The 18,162-nt window shown below is 39.8% G+C and overlaps 3 protein-coding genes and 1 long non-coding RNA gene across 7 annotated transcripts; 2 read left to right on the top strand and 2 right to left on the bottom strand.

Moving 5' to 3' along the window:
• The first annotated feature begins 142 nt into the window (after positions 1 to 142).
• bbc (choline/ethanolaminephosphotransferase 1 bbc) lies at positions 143 to 9,739 on the top strand. Of its 4 annotated transcripts, none has more exons than XR_015271098.1 (6): positions 143 to 1,631; positions 4,330 to 4,570; positions 4,628 to 4,786; positions 5,341 to 6,413; positions 8,134 to 8,292; positions 8,388 to 9,229. XR_015271098.1 is itself a non-coding variant. In XM_020962186.2 (6 exons), exons 1-6 carry the CDS (start codon positions 1,411 to 1,413, stop codon positions 8,739 to 8,741), a joined length of 1,266 nt encoding a protein of 421 aa, XP_020817845.1. In that variant the 5' UTR covers positions 143 to 1,410; the 3' UTR covers positions 8,742 to 9,739. The 4 variants fall into 4 exon arrangements, 3 of the variants coding, with proteins under 3 accessions (XP_020817845.1, XP_020817853.1, XP_020817837.1); XM_020962186.2 differs by having other exon boundaries at positions 5,341 to 5,472; positions 8,388 to 9,739; XM_020962194.2 differs by having other exon boundaries at positions 6,282 to 6,413; positions 8,388 to 9,739.
• On the bottom strand, positions 3,515 to 4,713 carry LOC147643960 (uncharacterized). The gene is made up of 2 exons (XR_015271099.1): positions 4,303 to 4,713; positions 3,515 to 3,816 (listed from the first exon to the last, which is right to left on the bottom strand). It is a non-coding gene; the product is annotated as an uncharacterized LOC147643960 (long non-coding RNA).
• Positions 9,739 to 10,801, bottom strand: cid (centromere identifier). The gene has a single exon (XM_086830375.1). It carries the CDS (start codon positions 10,656 to 10,658, stop codon positions 10,074 to 10,076), a length of 585 nt encoding a protein of 194 aa, XP_086686501.1. The 5' UTR covers positions 10,659 to 10,801; the 3' UTR covers positions 9,739 to 10,073.
• Positions 10,794 to 12,698, top strand: cbc (protein CLP1 homolog). The gene is made up of 4 exons (XM_020944669.2): positions 10,794 to 11,203; positions 11,266 to 11,818; positions 11,882 to 12,389; positions 12,458 to 12,698. The coding sequence occupies exons 1-4, from the start codon at positions 11,111 to 11,113 to the stop codon at positions 12,573 to 12,575; spliced, it is 1,272 nt and encodes a 423-aa protein (XP_020800328.2). The 5' UTR covers positions 10,794 to 11,110; the 3' UTR covers positions 12,576 to 12,698.
• Positions 12,699 to 18,162: the final 5,464 nt, after the last annotated feature.

Genomic DNA, 18,162 nt, shown 5'->3' on the forward strand with positions numbered 1-18,162 from the left:
TTCCTAATATCCACCAAACTAAGAAACAAACACGATGAAGACGATGCCTCAAGGACAGAAAGTGAACAAGAACACATCAAAAATAACTTTTGATAGGCCATAGTTTATAAACATAAGCCACAATAATAAAAGGGCAGCTGGACGCGCGACTTTTGTACTTTTTGAGCATTTAGAGCTGGCGTTGAGCGAAACACATTTCTCGGCCCAGAACCAGTAGAAGCCGCATATTTAAACATAATTTTCAAATCGTAACAATAAAGCAGGCAAATGACAAGGTTTAGATATTAACTAAAAGCGAGAATACACACACAAATGAAATGAAATGCATACGGTATGTTAAGTTGAGGACGTAGTTTAAGCAAACAAACTGATTTATCTAATAAAAACTATGATATATATTTGAATTCGATTCCCTTGGGTTGAAAGTCGAGTATTATCGATAACTACATTAGTATATTTTTCAGTGACATTAAATACTAAAGATTCTTTTATCTCAACAGCAAACAAACTTTATTAAGAGCAGGTCACTATGAATGTTAGTTTATACATGAGAAACATGTAAAATGTTATCTAGTCGTGTAAAATATAAAATAACAGCTTCGGGATTCAAATATCAACAACAAATACCAAAAACATATATTGATTTAGAGGTATTTTGATATATTTTCGACACACAAAAGCGACCGACACCCAAGAGCAGCCGAGAGAGAATTCTGTTAGTTAACAGCCACCCGACAGCACCCTAGAGAGCAGAGAGTGGGACATGTTACGTATTTTACATTTAACAGAGGGTTCTACCCCAAAAAGTGAGAATTCGACCCCATGTATCTGTAAACGTGTAAAAGAGTTTCCTAGACGTGTAAGATGTAAATGTTAAACAACAGCTTCGGATTTTAGAGTGACCAAAACAAAAATACCAAAAAATATCAAACAAAAAATATAGCAACTTCGATATTTGGGTAAACAAAGTATCACTATCACATTATTCTCAAAACAAATTTTAAAACAAGCAAAAGTTTATTATTATTTACCAAAGTAAGTCAAAGTCAAATGGAAATAAGAAAAAAGTAGACGGTCGTCCAATTTAGTTAATTTTGCTAAGTAAACATACAAGTGCAGTGCGCGCAACCGACATACTCACAAGGCCGACCCCGATAAAGTTTTCACCGACGCAAAGAGAGCCGGATCCGTAGTTTCGCCAGCTCAGCGCCCCACGTGTGGAAATCTTGCCAGGAAAGCCCCAAGGCACACACACTCGCGCGAATTCCTATATACAAGCGCGTAGCAAGGAACACGTATACAAATGCGCGCGAGGGAAAAGCGCTAGGTCAGAGGAAAGTGAAAAGTGAAAAGCGCGTGCGACAGCAGCACTCAGGGATTAGTCAACGTAACCGCACGTAACCGAGCAAGATGCCGCTGCTCGCGTACCGGGAGAAGCACATCCTCAGCGCTCAGCAGCTTCGTAAGCTGAGCGAACACAAGTACTCGTGCTTCAGTGCCAGCCTTCTCGATCCGCTCCTGCAGCCATGGTGGAACTGGCTGGTGGCCCAGACGCCCCTCTGGCTGGCCCCCAACCTCATTACCATCGTGGGTCTCATTCTCAATGTGGTGACGACGTTGATATTAATTTGGTAAGCATTTCTCTTCCTCTAAAAAGCGAACAAAAAATGCTAAATGCAAATGCAAGCCGGCCAGCACACTCTCTTGCTCTCTCTCTTACTCTCGACCCTCGAAAATCGCAAGTTATTTACTAGTTTTGTTGTTGGCTTTTCATTGCCGCCACCGCTAGCTTTTATTTGCGAGTATATTTCCATCGAAAATATGCGGGGATTAGTGGTTTTGTGCATCAGCTGTTGCCTTCAATACATTTCCCATCACCTGTCACTCTCGTTTTTTCTCAATTTTCTCTAAAAGCGGGAAATTCTTTCGAATTCGGAGCATTTTCGTACAATTTATTGGCTATTTTCATTGAATATTAGTTAAATTAGTTATTCTACAAAGTTGTATAGAAACTCCTTTAGTTTTTCAGGCTTTTTTACGCATATTTTTGCTATTAAATCCACTTGAGATTATTCATGGTTTATAATCAGCAAAGCTTGCTGCCCAGCTGTTAAAACAGTTTACTTTAGTTTTTTGGTGCTTTATTGTTATAAAAAATATTTAAAATGATTCAAATACATTTCTCACTCTGTTTCTAATGCAGGTTTTGAAGAGATTAATAAATCTGAACACTAGATTCTCTTTTCAAATATCCCACTCCTATAAAACTCCCCCTAAAATGACAAATTCAATCAGTTATCGATACAAAATCAAATCAAAATTAATTCACAATAAACACAAAATAAAACCAAAGAAAATATAGTAAAATCAGGCGACATAGCTCCGTTCGTTTCATAATGCGTAGCGATAGCGTATCATGCCGTAACTACAATACTACTAAATAACTGAGCTAGTGGTTGGGGACTCGCCGGAGGCGGGGAGGCGCATACGGGGGCACCACTTGGTCGGACACCAGCAATGCCCGCGATAAGATAGCGAGGGCGTCTCGCCACTTTTCCCCCATTACACACAAACTGAGCGAAATATAAGTAATCGCAATTATCGTTGCTTGTCGGCGGCTCTCTGCCTGTGACGCATTTCTTTAGTCCGCGAAAGAAGGCTACTTAAAACGGATAAGTAAATAAACAAAGACTAATCTCTCTCACTGAAGAAATACTGCATTGAACGGTGAAATCCTTGTGCAGGTGTCAGAGCCGTTAAAGAGAATTCCCTGGGAGCGCCAAGACACAAGGTTCAGTCGAGTTAACCCCCGGGGTCGGTCACATTTCCATTTTTCCAATTGTTTGACGCTCAATTGGGATTGCTTTTTCGCTGTCTTCGTATACCTTTGATTGAATTAGAATGACAATTTGCATATGTAATTGATTTTTATGGGTCTAACTAAAAACTAAAGTCCAACATTTAGCCATGATTCGCTTCGTTAAGCAGTTTCTTTTTGCAGCACCAGAGTTGTAGCAATTACAAGAACTATATTTAGAGAGATATTACTTTCACTTCGCAGCGGTGAAAACCTTGAATTCCTAAAGATCTAGGCCGAGTGATCTTTCTTACTTTGTATTTCGTTGTTAAAAAAGAGGTAAACAAAATCGTAAAACGCTGAATTGTCTGTAATAAGTAATAAGTAACACCTTTTTGCGAGTGTGTAAAAATGACTAAAAGGGGCAAAAGTCAATTTGTATATAATTATTACTATAACTTTTCCATAGGCTTTGAGGTAGCAACGAGAATCTGGCCCACGTGCCTCAAGTCTTTCCCCTTTTATGGCCTGATTTGTATGCCAATCAAAGTACCCCAAATGTCACTTACTTTCAGACAGATGATTCACCTTCATTGCTCTGCGTTCACGTGTCTGGTTATATTATTTTTAGACCATATAGTACACAGTATAGGATCTATGTATTCATTCACAAACCGTCGCCAAAGCCAAAAGAACCGACCGGTTTATTATTCTACATTTGTTTGCACTTTTCTCCGTTTGTATTTGTTTTAATAATTTTTTGTTGTTCAGGCAAAATAAACTGTTGCCAGCCCCAGTACCCCCATAGTTGCTGCTGATTTTAGCTGAACTTGTCTAGGTCAGTGGGACTTGATAAAGCGGCAGTGTCAGCTTTTGGAGGATGATTCAGCTGGAATCAGGTGGTTTAGCTGACTTGGACTTCACTTTGGGCTCCAAGCCGGAACTTTAAACTCGGCTGGCTTGGCGACATTGCCGCCGAGGTGATAGCGAATAATTCTCGGTTATCTGTTGAGCAGGAGCTGCAAACAAGTGAAATTTGTATTTTTTCATTTTGATAATTAAGACACTCAGCAGCTAGGGAACTTTGCTCATCAGGCGATCCTATGCTCACTGACGTCAGACCCTTGCGGGTTTGGGATTGGGAATGGGAATGGACTGGTGGCTAATTGACTTGGAAACGCACGAAACGCTCAGGCATTTCTGATTGCCTCGCTTAGCTGTTCATTATTCATTTACAAGACCTTACACACAGCTAAATAACAATAATTAAATGTATTTCAATACATTTAAAGAGCTGGTTTATAGAGCAAGTTGTGTTTATATACTAAGATTCTTATTATTCATACAATTTATTTACATGGCCTTATCAAGTTTTTATTTTTTTTCTATACTCAAGCTATTTAGCTTTTACAATAATCTGCTGTTCCACATAGTCTCAGCTATAATCAGGGTCGTTTCCCCCATCTTAAGTCGAGTATCATGGGTTATATCTATAATTAACTTACGTATTTTCATGTTATTCCTATACACAGCTATAGTCCGAATGGCGTGGAGCCTCCACCGCGTTGGACCTGTTTCCTGTGCGCCCTGGGTCTGTTTATTTACCAGAGCCTGGACTCCATCGATGGCAAGCAGGCGCGTCGCACGAATACCTCCTCGCCGCTGGGCGAACTCTTTGATCATGGCTGCGATTCGATATCCACAGTGTTTGTGGCGCTGTCGGCGTGCGTATCCTGCCAGCTAGGACACTATCCCAACTGGCTTTTCTTTCAGGTGAGTACTACAGAATATTCAGAGCTTCAGGAGACTAATTCGTGGCTTCTCTTTCAGTGCTTCTGCGCCATAGCTCTCTTCTACTGCGCCCATTGGCAGACCTATGTGTCTGGGACTATGCGCTTTGGACGAATCGATGTGACGGAGGCTCAGTTCTCAATCATCGCCATACACCTGGTATCGGCTGTGCTGGGGCCCGAGATTTGGTTGACCAAGGTAGGAGAGGTCTCTTAAAGACTCGCCGCAGATCGAAAGCTCTTTATTTCCGGAAGTTTTTTGCGTTACCCTTTTACTTTTATTGAATATTTAAGCGTACTTTTAAGAGCGTTATTATTTTCGTTACGTTTACCTTAGAGCTTAGAGTTGATGTTCCAGTTTTACGATGCTTAGGCTTAAGCTAGACATCTGCAGCTCGGCGCAGTGGCTGCTTTAAGTTCTGTTCTGTTGAGTTCTAGTCGAATTTTTGTGTGCTAATTGATTTAGTTTTGAGTTTCGGCGTTAAACCCAATTATATATTTCCTCAGTTACTCAGCGCGGATGCTCCGATTGGGGTTAGGTTCCTGAGCCCAGAACAGAACACACAACTAGGCGTGTTTCTAATATATATATTTATATATTCTTTAACCCGATGTTGTCAGTAATTGTAATTGTCTAATAACTTCTACTTCTATGTACATAAACGCTCTCTCTCTCTGAAATGCCAACAAAAATGCCTGTTGCAAACAAAATACTTACAAATACTACACATAATACACACATAACACCTACAGATCGGCATTGGCGGCATAGAGCTTTGGTATGGGCCGGCAATGACGACCATTGTGTGCGGTCTGCTCTCCCTAACTTATGTATTTTCCGTCATTAAAGCCGGTGGTGTTGGCAAGAATGGCTCGACAGTTGCTGTAAGTCCTAACACAACACAACACAACACTTAACACACAGAACACAATAATAACACACAAACACACTCTACCCACACACTCGATACACAACAAAAACTATTTTGGCTCCTCAAAATTAAAGGAAAAACTGATTTGATTTCGAGATTTTCGCTGACCAGCTCAGCTGAGAGTTTCCAAGGAAGGTGCGTGGCGTGAGGATACTACCCTTAACCCCCTCAATCCCAAAATATTTAACCCCCAACTGCCCAAAATGCTTGCCTATTTAATTTGTGCCGTTGTTGAAATACTTGTTCATGTGTCTTTGGTTTAAAAGGCGAAGAAGCTGCTGAAAAAATAATACTCCTGCTTTATATTTGGAAGCTAGAAGCGAGAGCATGCCCGATAAATAAACAAAAACAAACACAAACAAAAAAACACACACAACAAAATAATAAAATAATAATAATAACAAATATTGGCGGCTGCTGAATGCAACAAATTTAAGTTAATAAGTAGCTATTTTTTTATAAAAATTAATCTATGTATTTGCCCTGTCCCACTGTCCAGTTTATATATTATACATACATATTTACTCTCTTTTATGTCTATATATATTTATACATCGTCTTCCGGTTACGGATCTATTATTACCCTCTTAACCTTAACCCAAACAACGTAATCTTTACTATTATTCTCTATATGTATTCTCTTTAAGGATAGATCGTAAGTTAACTGAGACCCGAAACATTTTTTCCCCTCATCCCCCCAAGTCGAAGAATATTCTAAATTTTATTATTGTTTTCTCTTGCAATTCTTTCATCTTTACTTAGATACCAATCGTGGGCCTTTCATGGAATTACACAATATTAGTATTTATCACGTTCGGTTATACCTTGAATATAATCAATTTCTTAAAAATGTTCACTGAAGGCGGCAGTGGCAAAAACGGCTCCTCAGTTGCTGTAAGCATACATGGCATCCGCCTCTCATGATAACGATGATAGCGAGGCGAACTATTACTTACCATATCCCTAAATACTAAGACTAAAACACCACAGACTAACTCGATGCTAACTCTGTAGCCTCTACTTCCCAGTCATAATAACATAATACTCCTTGGTTGACTTGCTTTTTGGTTCCTCTACTAATATCCGTTAATGCATTTTCTTTTGGATTTCGATTTGGATTTCGGTTTGCAGTTTTCCACCTCGTTTCGGTGATGGAGGGTCTTCGGTTTGGGCAAAAACCTTATAATAACGAGATGGATAAAGCCCATACATTTAAATTTAAAGCATGAAAATTAGGACAGAAAATAATTGTCTAGAGTTCCTCGTCTCGTCATTATAAGGTCTTTGTCTAGGGCCTCACACTAGCCCTTAGCTCTTGCGCTCTTACTTCTCATATATATCGACTAAAACATGTCCATGGTGCACTCGTTACATTGAAAAAAGCATGATGCTGCCGCTGCTTGGGTACAAAATAGTCGTTTAAGTGGTATTATTTACTAGAATATTTATTTTAAAGCACTTATATCTGGTTACTTTATAATAGAAACAATTACTTAGAACTAGTCTTGAATTGGAATCTTAATTAACGTTTAAGTTTTTCATAGGACACACTTGTGTGATCTCAAAAGACTTCTGGAAAAAGCAACAAGTGTTTCAAATGCAATGAAATTTTAATGCGTGTCGTTCTTTTCTTCCCCACGCAATCAATCAATCAATCAATCAATATCGAATTCATTTCCCCCATATAAACCTTGACATTGGCAGCTACCGTACTTCAACTGCGAAACACGATTTTTGCCCCTTTATATGGCCTGCGGCATTGATTTGATACTGACGCTGCGCTATGCAAGGTGTATACTGAGCGACGGCTGTGGCAAGAACGGATCATCGGTTGCAGTAAGAACTAATATACGCTTAAGTACTTCTTGCTGAGAACTCCTCCTACCAGGAGGCACACAAACACTCTCTCTCTTACTATATCTCTCTCGTTGGTCCTTGTCCTCGTGTGCAGTGCGTTTCCAAAACTGGGCCACAATCTTGGTCCTGACGCACTGTAACCCGACTCCAGTAGCGCACTAAAGTTGAGATCCGAATTGTTGCCTTATAGTCCTAGAAATGCTATCTTATACTATCGATCCGCGTGCATGTCCTGTGTTTGTTTGCTAACTACTAACTAATATTAACTATAATTTATGTAGCCTGTAAGTGTCTCCTTTTTGGTGGCTGTTGCTTGGCATGGCATGTTTTGCTGTATTTGTTTGGTAAATTGGCTTGACCTCTGACACATGCATTTTTTGAAACCATAAAACCCACCAATCCACCACCCAACCAACCACCCGTCCACACACCCGCCCAAATAGCGCTAGACTGTGTAAATAAAAACATGTAATAAACCAGAAATGTGAGCGCACTTTGCCCTCTGGCAAATTCCAGAGGGGAAAGTGCCCTAAACACATACAAAAACCAAAAAAGCCAAAAGAATTTTTGTTCTCTCTCTTTTGTTTGTGCACTCAAATTGTTGTGACTTTTGCAAACTGTGCCGTAAATCACTATTAACTTGTGAATCTCGTTCCGAGTCAGTCCTCCTCCGACGGCTACACTTTGCAAAGATTGCAACAAGAGCCCCCAGTAAACCGTCCCACTAATCCAATTTTCACTTTCCAAAAAAACACAGGGCACTAGTGTGCTGTCGCCGAGCATTCCCCTTACGCTGGTGGTGCTACCCGCCCTGATGATTGCCCAGAAGTCGCCGCAGAACATCTTTACCGAACACGCTTCGGTGTACATTCTGGCTTTTGGAATGGTGGCGGCCAAGGTCACCAATAAGTTGGTGGTAAGTTGGGTTAATTCATCAGAGGTTACAAAAGTCCATATAAATCCACTTAAATTGTGCTCAATTCTGTTAATTAATCCGCATTAATCCCACAGATTGCCCACATGACCAAGTCGGAAATGGATTACCTGGACTGGTCACTGCTCGGCCCCTCGCTGCTGTTCCTCAACCAGTACTTTAACTGCGTCGTCCCAGAGATTTGGCTGCTGTGGTTTACCCTAATCTGGGGCACCCAGGATCTTCTGCGCTACTGTGCACAAGTCTGCCTGGAGATCTGCCAGCACCTGCGAATCGATCTATTTCGGATACCGTATACGCCCAAGGGCCAGAGTTTGCCCTCACATCCGGCCACCGCATCCGTGAGCAGCCAGAGCAACTTTGGCGGCGGCGGCAGTGCGGACAAGAACGGCGGCGCAGCGCATCGAAAGTCCAAGAGCAAACCGCACTAGATACGGCATCAACGCCGTCGCCGCTACATTAATTAGTTTTCTTTTTACCAATTAACGTCGTTAGAAAGATGTGGGGGGCGGGGGGAGGATGATTATACTCGTAGGAGGAGTTGCAGTTGTCGCAGGAACTAAAACTACAAGAACCGTAAACACAACCCAACAAAATTCACCGTCGTCAATGTTTAAACAAAAGTATAGCTAAACGAAATAAAGCAAAGTCGGATAGAGAGGAGCCGCGATGGCTAAGCAAAGTGTTGCTCCTAAATTTTTAGAGTTAGTTTACAACTTGTGTGTTGTTGTAGCAAATGTGGCAGGTGGCTAGAAAGAAGGGGAAGGAGAAACAGAACTGTTGCAGTCTCCTCCTATATCAATTATGAATGGCTATATATATATAAAAATATACCTATAAATATACATATATTTTGTATGATTGTGTAAGTTGTAATAAATCTAGATGGCAGTATTTTTACTGTGCTAAAAACACTCGACACACCCAACACACACTTGTGCGAATGCCAAAAAAGAACGAAGATTAGTAGTCCAACCTAAGCATGGCAAACATATACACGTTTTTTGGCGCAATGAAAGCTCAATTTACGTTTAAGACCGATCTATCCATCCCACGAAAAAAAAACAAAAACAAAGACAGCTATTATATGTCCTAGCACATGCAATCCTCGACCGACCGAGCCTGTCGGTAGTCTATATCTATTCATGTTACTCGTATTTAGTGCTTAGTTTCCTACTCATTAGGGCCGTGACATTCTAAATACCTGTCCCTATCCTAATTCTAGGCCCGAAAGCGTTCCTTTCTTATGCATCCTAGCTAAAAAAAAAATAAAAAATCCCTACATATATATATTTGTAGCTCGCTCGGCTCGGTTCCGGCATTCTTTATAGTTAAACTATTATGGTTTATGTTTTATGTTGTACAAGAAGACGAAGAGCAAATTGAAGACGAAAGAAAACACTACAAATAAAACAAAATGCAAAACTAACATTTATATTCTTTGTAATGGTTGGATATATTATGGCAAATAACTAAAACAAAACAAAGTTTATATTGATGCAATATAAAAACAGATAAGGCACAAGGTTACATTTCTTCACTGATATTCATTTCACTTACAAACTAATTTTAAATACTTTTAAACTATTAGTAAGATGGATAATACGGGCAGAACGATGGTAAAATGTATACATACATATGTATAAACAAAAATCGGAAATGTATTTGGTTATAATCACGGTGCCAGTCCGCTTGTTAGCTATCCTTGTATCTTTGCTAAGATATCAAACTTAAACTATGGGAAATAATTGTAGAAACCAAGCTTAGGAACGGCAATTTTCTATTATATAGGCAATCAGTGCCATGTCGCGCACCTCCAGTGTCACACGGCCGCGATGATGGGTGAGCATGTAGGCGTCCTCGAAGCGATGCGTCAAATAGAGCTCCGAAGACTCTTGCAGCGCTGCCAATGCGCTCTCGGTGATCCTAAACGGCGGATTGTTACACTTTATCATCAATTCTCGCACCAATCGAGCGAATGAAAGGCGGGGTATTAATGGCTCAGTAGATGACCGCAGGCGTCTGATCTCTCGTTCCATCTGGTTGGCCCTGCTCAAGGGTCCGCGCTGTTTTCTTCGTCTTGGTGCTGGGGCTGCTGCTCCTGATTCGCCTTCCCCGGAGTTCTGCTGCAGCCTGGCTGCCGGTGGGCGATTCTCCTGATCTTCTACTGCGCGTCTTGTATGGCGATTCGAACGTCGCAGCGTGGATGAGCTTTGGCGTTCCTCATTGGCGCCATGCAACGAGAGTCGACTAGTGGCGGATTCCAGGTAATGGTCGAGCTCCTGCATGGAACCGGAACTGTCTGTGCTATTGTCGCCCTGCGACTCTCGGACCCTCAGAGGTCGCATGCCTTAACTTTATGTACTATGACAATTGTACGTTTTTTTTTAAATGGTTCCAATGTGACTGTATAATAAAAGTATAAAGTCGCTTTCTAACACTGGTTGATCAGCTGATGGCCCGATCGGTTATACTCTCCAATCAGTGTAGACAGTTTCGACTGGAAATCGATGTGTCGGTGAGCTATTTTTCCCATAGTGCTACAAAAATAAAAATAAAGAGACAAACTGAAGAATGCGTGCAGTGCCGATAGAAATCGATATATTTCAATGCTGTTACCATGTCAGTTTCATTTCGTAGCATTGAACACTTAACAAATCATTTTTAACTGAAAAATAGCTAAGTTCCCAACACTGTTATCAACACTAATGGCACTATCTATTGGATTTGTTTACATTTCTTAACAATTTCTTAATATTGCGCAAATTTTTAAATAGTCAAGTGCTAGGCGGTAATAAACATGTCGGAGGACCATGGCAAGGACTATACGCTGGAGGGTGACTCCGAGCTGCGTTTTGAGATCGAGCAAAAGGACGCCAAGGTGTTGGTCTCCGTAAGTAGTTTCCTCACACTTTGTTCATGCTCCCTAAAATTCTATATATTGTCTTTCCGTAGCTGGTCAGTGGCTTTGCCGAGCTGTTCGGCACCGAGCTGGTGAAAAAGAAAAAGTACGAGTTCGGTTTGGGTGCCAAGGTGGCCATATACACCTTTCAGGGCTGCGTGCTGCACGTCTCCGGCAAAATGGACGTGTGCTATATCTCCAAGGAGACACCGATGGTGCAGTATGTGAATTGTCATGCGGCACTGGAGCAGTTCCGCACCGAGGCGGAGGAGAAGGACCGCCGCGGTCCCGTCGCTATGGTCGTAGGTCCCATGGACGTGGGCAAGAGCACGCTCTGCCGCATCCTGCTAAACTATGCAGTTCGTGTGGGTCGTCGGCCGCTGTACGCTGACCTGGATGTGGGCCAGGGCGCTATTGCCATATCGGGCAATGTGGCCACCATACTTATCGAGCGACCTGCTAGTGTGGAGGAAGGGTTTCCCAAGACAGCGCCGCTGGTTTACCACTTTGGTCACAAGTCGCCCGGCGGCAACAGCGTCCTGTACAACGCCGTCGTTTCGAAGATGGCCGAAGTCACGCTGCAGTCTATGAACAATAATAAGCGCAGTAAGTGCAAGTTCTAAATCGATTTATGGATGTTTTTAATTAGAGGAATCCTTGCTTTTTTAGCAAAAAGCTCTGGAATTATAATCAACACCTGCGGCTGGGTGAAGGGCTCCGGATATGCCCACCTTTTACACGCTGCCCAGGCCTATGGAGCCTGCGCCATCTTCGTTCTCGACCAGGAACGTCTCTACAACGAGTTGCTGCGCGATGTTCCCAAGAGCGTCAATGTGGTTCTGCTGCCCAAGAGTGGCGGTGTTGTGGAGCGCAGCAAAGAGCTGCGCCACGAATCACGGGATCAGCGCATCAAGGAGTACTTTTATGGCAATGCCCGCACTCCATTCTATCCGTTCAGTTTCGAGGTGAAATTCCAGGATTTGCGTCTGTACAAGATCGGAGCACCACCGCTGCCGGACTCCTGTATGCCCATTGGCATGAAGGCAGAGGATAATAAGACAAAAGTGGTGGCCGTCACGCCCACTCCCGCCCTCATTCATCATGTGCTGGCGTTGAGCTTTGCCGAATCCGTGGAGGACGATGTGATTGGCACGAATATCGCGGGCTTTTGTTGCGTGTAAGTTATTGAGACTTCTGGTTTCTGCATTCTTTTCGTTTATATGTGATATTCTGTGGGATTTCCAGCACTGAAGTGGACATGGAACGGCAGGCAGTGATGTTGCTTTCTCCGCAACCGCGACCGTTGCCCCCGAATGCCCTGCTCCTGTGGTCGGAACTGCAGTTTATGGACAACCATACATAGCATTTGTAAATCTTTTAGTTTAGATTATTTGGATTAAGTATGGGTTTTAATGGAAGTACATAATCTTTTCTTTGCTGTTATCCTTAAACAATTATAAAGTCTGCAGTGAGATAAAAACAATAACGCATTGAATTTTAAAACATTTTACCTTTTTCTTAGCAAGGTATTTATTTATAAGACGAATTACAAGACGAAAACTAAATGTAGTACTTTGTTCTTTTTCATTTCGTTATAATTTGGTAAGCTTTTGATAACAATAATAATGTTTCCAACAGTTTGAATTAAAAGTTTACATATTTTTAAATATGTTTCTTGAGAAAAAACAGGAGAATTGTATTTATGCCTTATTTTCAGAATTCTGATTAGAATCAGTAATAAATGTAACATGGTTTAAGAATTGGCTAGATTAAATTATTCTCAATTTATATATGTTTGAAACTCCTTTAGAAATGTAACAAGAAATTATAAAAAAATACTTAAAACATCTTAATATATATATATATATATATATTTTGACATTTTGTTTAGAACTTGTTTGAACCAAGCATCGATGTTCCGATACGATAACAAAATATCGATAGTTCCTGCAGTAGTTCTGGTCACACTGCTTGAAGGGTTTATTTAAAGTTGTCATTGCGGTCACACTGTTCGGGAGAGCGAGACGAAAACACGACGAGGCAACGCGAAGTGGAAACTCTGTGAAAAGTAAATCAAATATTTACAAAATAATGTAACCACAAAATGGCTACTCTCGGTCTTAACTTGTGCGCTAATCAACTAATTGTGGTCGTCCGAGTTTAATTAATGCACTTTAAGTGGCCCTGAAACGATACTAGTGCGGAATTCGGCGTGTTTTTCGGGTTTGTTGTGTAGCGTGCGAGCTGTTGTTGTTTTTGTTTCTGTTGTTGCTCTTGCTTCTGCGGCTGTCGTAAATGTGTATAGAATGGTTCTAAAAACAAAACAGAGCACACAAGTAATTCCAAAAGATTCGATTTCGGTTTTTCGGGCATCTAAATTTACGGCCTGCCCGAAAGACATGTGTGCGTGCGTGCGAGTGTTGTGTGAGAGTGTTTGTGTGTGTGAGAGTGGCCGTGTTTGAGTTTCCTCTCTGTTGCTCCGTTCGCTTTGTTGCTTTATTTTCCAAGCGGCATTTGTTTTGGTTGCGTTGACGTGAAATTTTCCACTGGAAAGTGCAGCAGCGCCTTTTTGGGGGTTGCATACACACGCACACTCACACACACCATTAGACAGTCGCCGGCTTGTTGCGTCGCCGTCAGCGGAAGGGAACATTAATTACTAAGTCCGCGCGCCGCCTTATCGTTTACAGTATTTCAATTTAGCAACCAGGTGGCGCGGGTGGGTGAGAGGGAGGTAGCAGTCAACCGCACACAGTTGCACAATTTCTTATCACTCGCTACTTTATGACAATGATGTCAACAACAATGGGTGCAAACGCACGCACAAACACACACAATCAAATAATCAAAGCAAGAAAGGCGATCGCACTGGTCAACAAGGGGGATATACAAGTTTTTCAAATATATTTTTTTAGATATTTTATTAACACAAGAAAGTAGGAAAAATAATGGGTATTACTATAATAGATAAATTAAAATGATTGAAACTCATCGATTTTCGAAAAATGATGTATAAGTATAATAAATATAGTGATTGAAAAGCAAAGTGGTGGCATGGATAATTTGAGTGTGTGTGTGTGGATGAGTGGTGAAACTTCTTGCTATGTCATACCTTTTGTATACATGGTCATGTTGTTTGCATCTCCTTGACTCCATTCATAGTACTGAAGCCATATGTTGTAAAAATTTTTCTGAAAAGTGTCATGAAATGTTTCTGGAGGCGCTGATGAAAAGTTATCGAAAAACTGTTATGGGGACATGTTACGGAATGGTCCTGGAGGAGCCTGAAACAGTTATCGGAGATGTTATCGGAAAGTGGTCTAAAAGTTATCGAAAAAGTGTTATCGGAATGTTATCGGAAAGTGGTCTAAAAGTTATCGAAAAAGTGTTATCGGAATGTTATCGGAAAGTGGTCTAAAAGTTATCGAAAAAGTGTTATCGGAATGTTATCGGAAAGTGGTCTAAAAGTTATCGAAAAAGTGTTATCGGAATGTTATCGGAAAGTGGTCTAAAAGTTATCGAAAAAGTGTTATCGGAATGTTATCGGAAAGTGGTCTAAAAGTTATCGAAAAAGTGTTATCGGAATGTTATCGGAAAGTGGTCTAAAAGTTATCGAAAAAGTGTTATCGGAATGTTATCGGAAAGTGGTCTAAAAGTTATCGAAAAAGTGTTATCGGAATGTTATCGGAAAGTGGTCTAAAAGTTATCGAAAAAGTGTTATCGGAATGTTATCGGAAAGTGGTCTAAAAGTTATCGAAAAAGTGTTATCGGAATGTTATCGGAAAGTGGTCTAAAAGTTATCGAAAAAGTGTTATCGGAATGTTATCGGAAAGTGGTCTAAAAGTTATCGAAAAAGTGTTATCGGAATGTTATCGGAAAGTGGTCTAAAAGTTATCGAAAAAGTGTTATCGGAATGTTATCGGAAAGTGGTCTAAAAGTTATCGAAAAAGTGTTATCGGAATGTTATCGGAAAGTGGTCTAAAAGTTATCGAAAAAGTGTTATCGGAATGTTATCGGAAAGTGGTCTAAAAGTTATCGAAAAAGTGTTATCGGAATGTTATCGGAAAGTGGTCTAAAAGTTATCGAAAAAGTGTTATCGGAATGTTATCGGAAAGTGGTCTAAAAGTTATCGAAAAAGTGTTATCGGAATGTTATCGGAAAGTGGTCTAAAAGTTATCGAAAAAGTGTTATCGGAATGTTATCGGAAAGTGGTCTAAAAGTTATCGAAAAAGTGTTATCGGAATGTTATCGGAAAGTGGTCTAAAAGTTATCGAAAAAGTGTTATCGGAATGTTATCGGAAAGTGGTCTAAAAGTTATCGAAAAAGTGTTATCGGAATGTTATCGGAAAGTGGTCTAAAAGTTATCGAAAAAGTGTTATCGGAATGTTATCGGAAAGTGGTCTAAAAGTTATCGAAAAAGTGTTATCGGAATGTTATCGGAAAGTGGTCTAAAAGTTATCGAAAAAGTGTTATCGGAATGTTATCGGAAAGTGGTCTAAAAGTTATCGAAAAAGTGTTATCGGAATGTTATCGGAAAGTGGTCTAAAAGTTATCGAAAAAGTGTTATCGGAATGTTATCGGAAAGTGGTCTAAAAGTTATCGAAAAAGTGTTATCGGAATGTTATCGGAAAGTGGTCTAAAAGTTATCGAAAAAGTGTTATCGGAATGTTATCGGAAAGTGGTCTAAAAGTTATCGAAAAAGTGTTATCGGAATGTTATCGGAAAGTGGTCTAAAAGTTATCGAAAAAGTGTTATCGGAATGTTATCGGAAAGTGGTCTAAAAGTTATCGAAAAAGTGTTATCGGAATGTTATCGGAAAGTGGTCTAAAAGTTATCGAAAAAGTGTTATCGGAATGTTATCGGAAAGTGGTCTAAAAGTTATCGAAAAAGTGTTATCGGAATGTTATCGGAAAGTGGTCTAAAAGTTATCGAAAAAGTGTTATCGGAATGTTATCGGAAAGTGGTCTAAAAGTTATCGAAAAAGTGTTATCGGAATGTTATCGGAAAGTGGTCTAAAAGTTATCGAAAAAGTGTTATCGGAATGTTATCGGAAAGTGGTCTAAAAGTTATCGAAAAAGTGTTATCGGAATGTTATCGGAAAGTGGTCTAAAAGTTATCGAAAAAGTGTTATCGGAATGTTATCGGAAAGTGGTCTAAAAGTTATTGAAAAAGTGTTATCGGAATGTTATCGGAAAGTGGTCTAAAAGTTATCGAAAAAGTGTTATCGGAATGTTATCGGAAAGTGGTCTAAAAGTTATCGAAAAAGTGTTATCGGAATGTTATCGGAAAGTGGTCTAAAAGTTATCGAAAAAGTGTTATCGGAATGTTATCGGAAAGTGGTCTAAAAGTTATCGAAAAAGTGTTATCGGAATGTTATCGGAAAGTGGTCTAAAAGTTATCGAAAAAGTGTTATCGGAATGTTATCGGAAAGTGGTCTAAAAGTTATCGAAAAAGTGTTATCGGAATGTTATCGGAAAGTGGTCTAAAAGTTATCGAAAAAGTGTTATCGGAATGTTATCGGAAAGTGGTCTAAAAGTTATCGAAAAAGTGTTATCGGAATGTTATCGGAAAGTGGTCTAAAAGTTATCGAAAAAGTGTTATCGGAATGTTATCGGAAAGTGGTCTAAAAGTTATCGAAAAAGTGTTATCGGAATGTTATCGGAAAGTGGTCTAAAAGTTATCGAAAAAGTGTTATCGGAATGTTATCGGAAAGTGGTCTAAAAGTTATCGAAAAAGTGTTATCGGAATGTTATCGGAAAGTGGTCTAAAAGTTATCGAAAAAGTGTTATCGGAATGTTATCGGAAAGTGGTATAAAAGTTATCGAAAAAGTGTTATCGGAATGTTATCGGAAAGTGGTCTAAAAGTTATCGAAAAAGTGTTATCGGAATGTTATCGGAAAGTGGTCTAAAAGTTATCGAAAAAGTGTTATCGGAATGTTATCGGAAAGTGGTCTAAAAGTTATCGAAAAAGTGTTATCGGAATGTTATCGGAAAGTGGTCTAAAAGTTATCGAAAAAGTGTTATCGGAATGTTATCGGAAAGTGGTCTAAAAGTTATCGAAAAAGTGTTATCGGAATGTTATCGGAAAGTGGTCTAAAAGTTATCGAAAAAGTGTTATCGGAATGTTATCGGAAAGTGGTCTAAAAGTTATCGAAAAAGTGTTATCGGAATGTTATCGGAAAGTGGTCTAAAAGTTATCGAAAAAGTGTTATCGGAATGTTATCGGAAAGTGGTCTAAAAGTTATCGAAAAAGTGTTATCGGAATGTTATCGGAAAGTGGTCTAAAAGTTATCGAAAAAGTGTTATCGGAATGTTATCGGAAAGTGGTCTAAAAGTTATCGAAAAAGTGTTATCGGAATGTTATCGGAAAGTGGTCTAAAAGTTATCGAAAAAGTGTTATCGGAATGTTATCGGAAAGTGGTCTAAAAGTTATCGAAAAAGTGTTATCGGAATGTTATCGGAAAGTGGTCTAAAAGTTATCGAAAAAGTGTTATCGGAATGTTATCGGAAAGTGGTCTAAAAGTTATCGAAAAAGTGTTATCGGAATGTTATCGGAAAGTGGTCTAAAAGTTATCGAAAAAGTGTTATCGGAATGTTATCGGAAAGTGGTCTAAAAGTTATCGAAAAAGTGTTATCGGAATGTTATCGGAAAGTGGTCTAAAAGTTATCGAAAAAGTGTTATCGGAATGTTATCGGAAAGTGGTCTAAAAGTTATCGAAAAAGTGTTATCGGAATGTTATCGGAAAGTGGTCTAAAAGTTATCGAAAAAGTGTTATCGGAATGTTATCGGAAAGTGGTCTAAAAGTTATCGAAAAAGTGTTATCGGAATGTTATCGGAAAGTGGTCTAAAAGTTATCGAAAAAGTGTTATCGGAATGTTATCGGAAAGTGGTCTAAAAGTTATCGAAAAAGTGTTATCGGAATGTTATCGGAAAGTGGTCTAAAAGTTAT

The sequence above is a fragment of the Drosophila serrata genome, unplaced genomic scaffold (genome assembly GCF_035046125.1).
Source record: "Drosophila serrata isolate PLE 108 unplaced genomic scaffold, ASM3504612v1 contig_240, whole genome shotgun sequence".
Taxonomy (NCBI): domain Eukaryota; kingdom Metazoa; phylum Arthropoda; class Insecta; order Diptera; family Drosophilidae; genus Drosophila; species Drosophila serrata.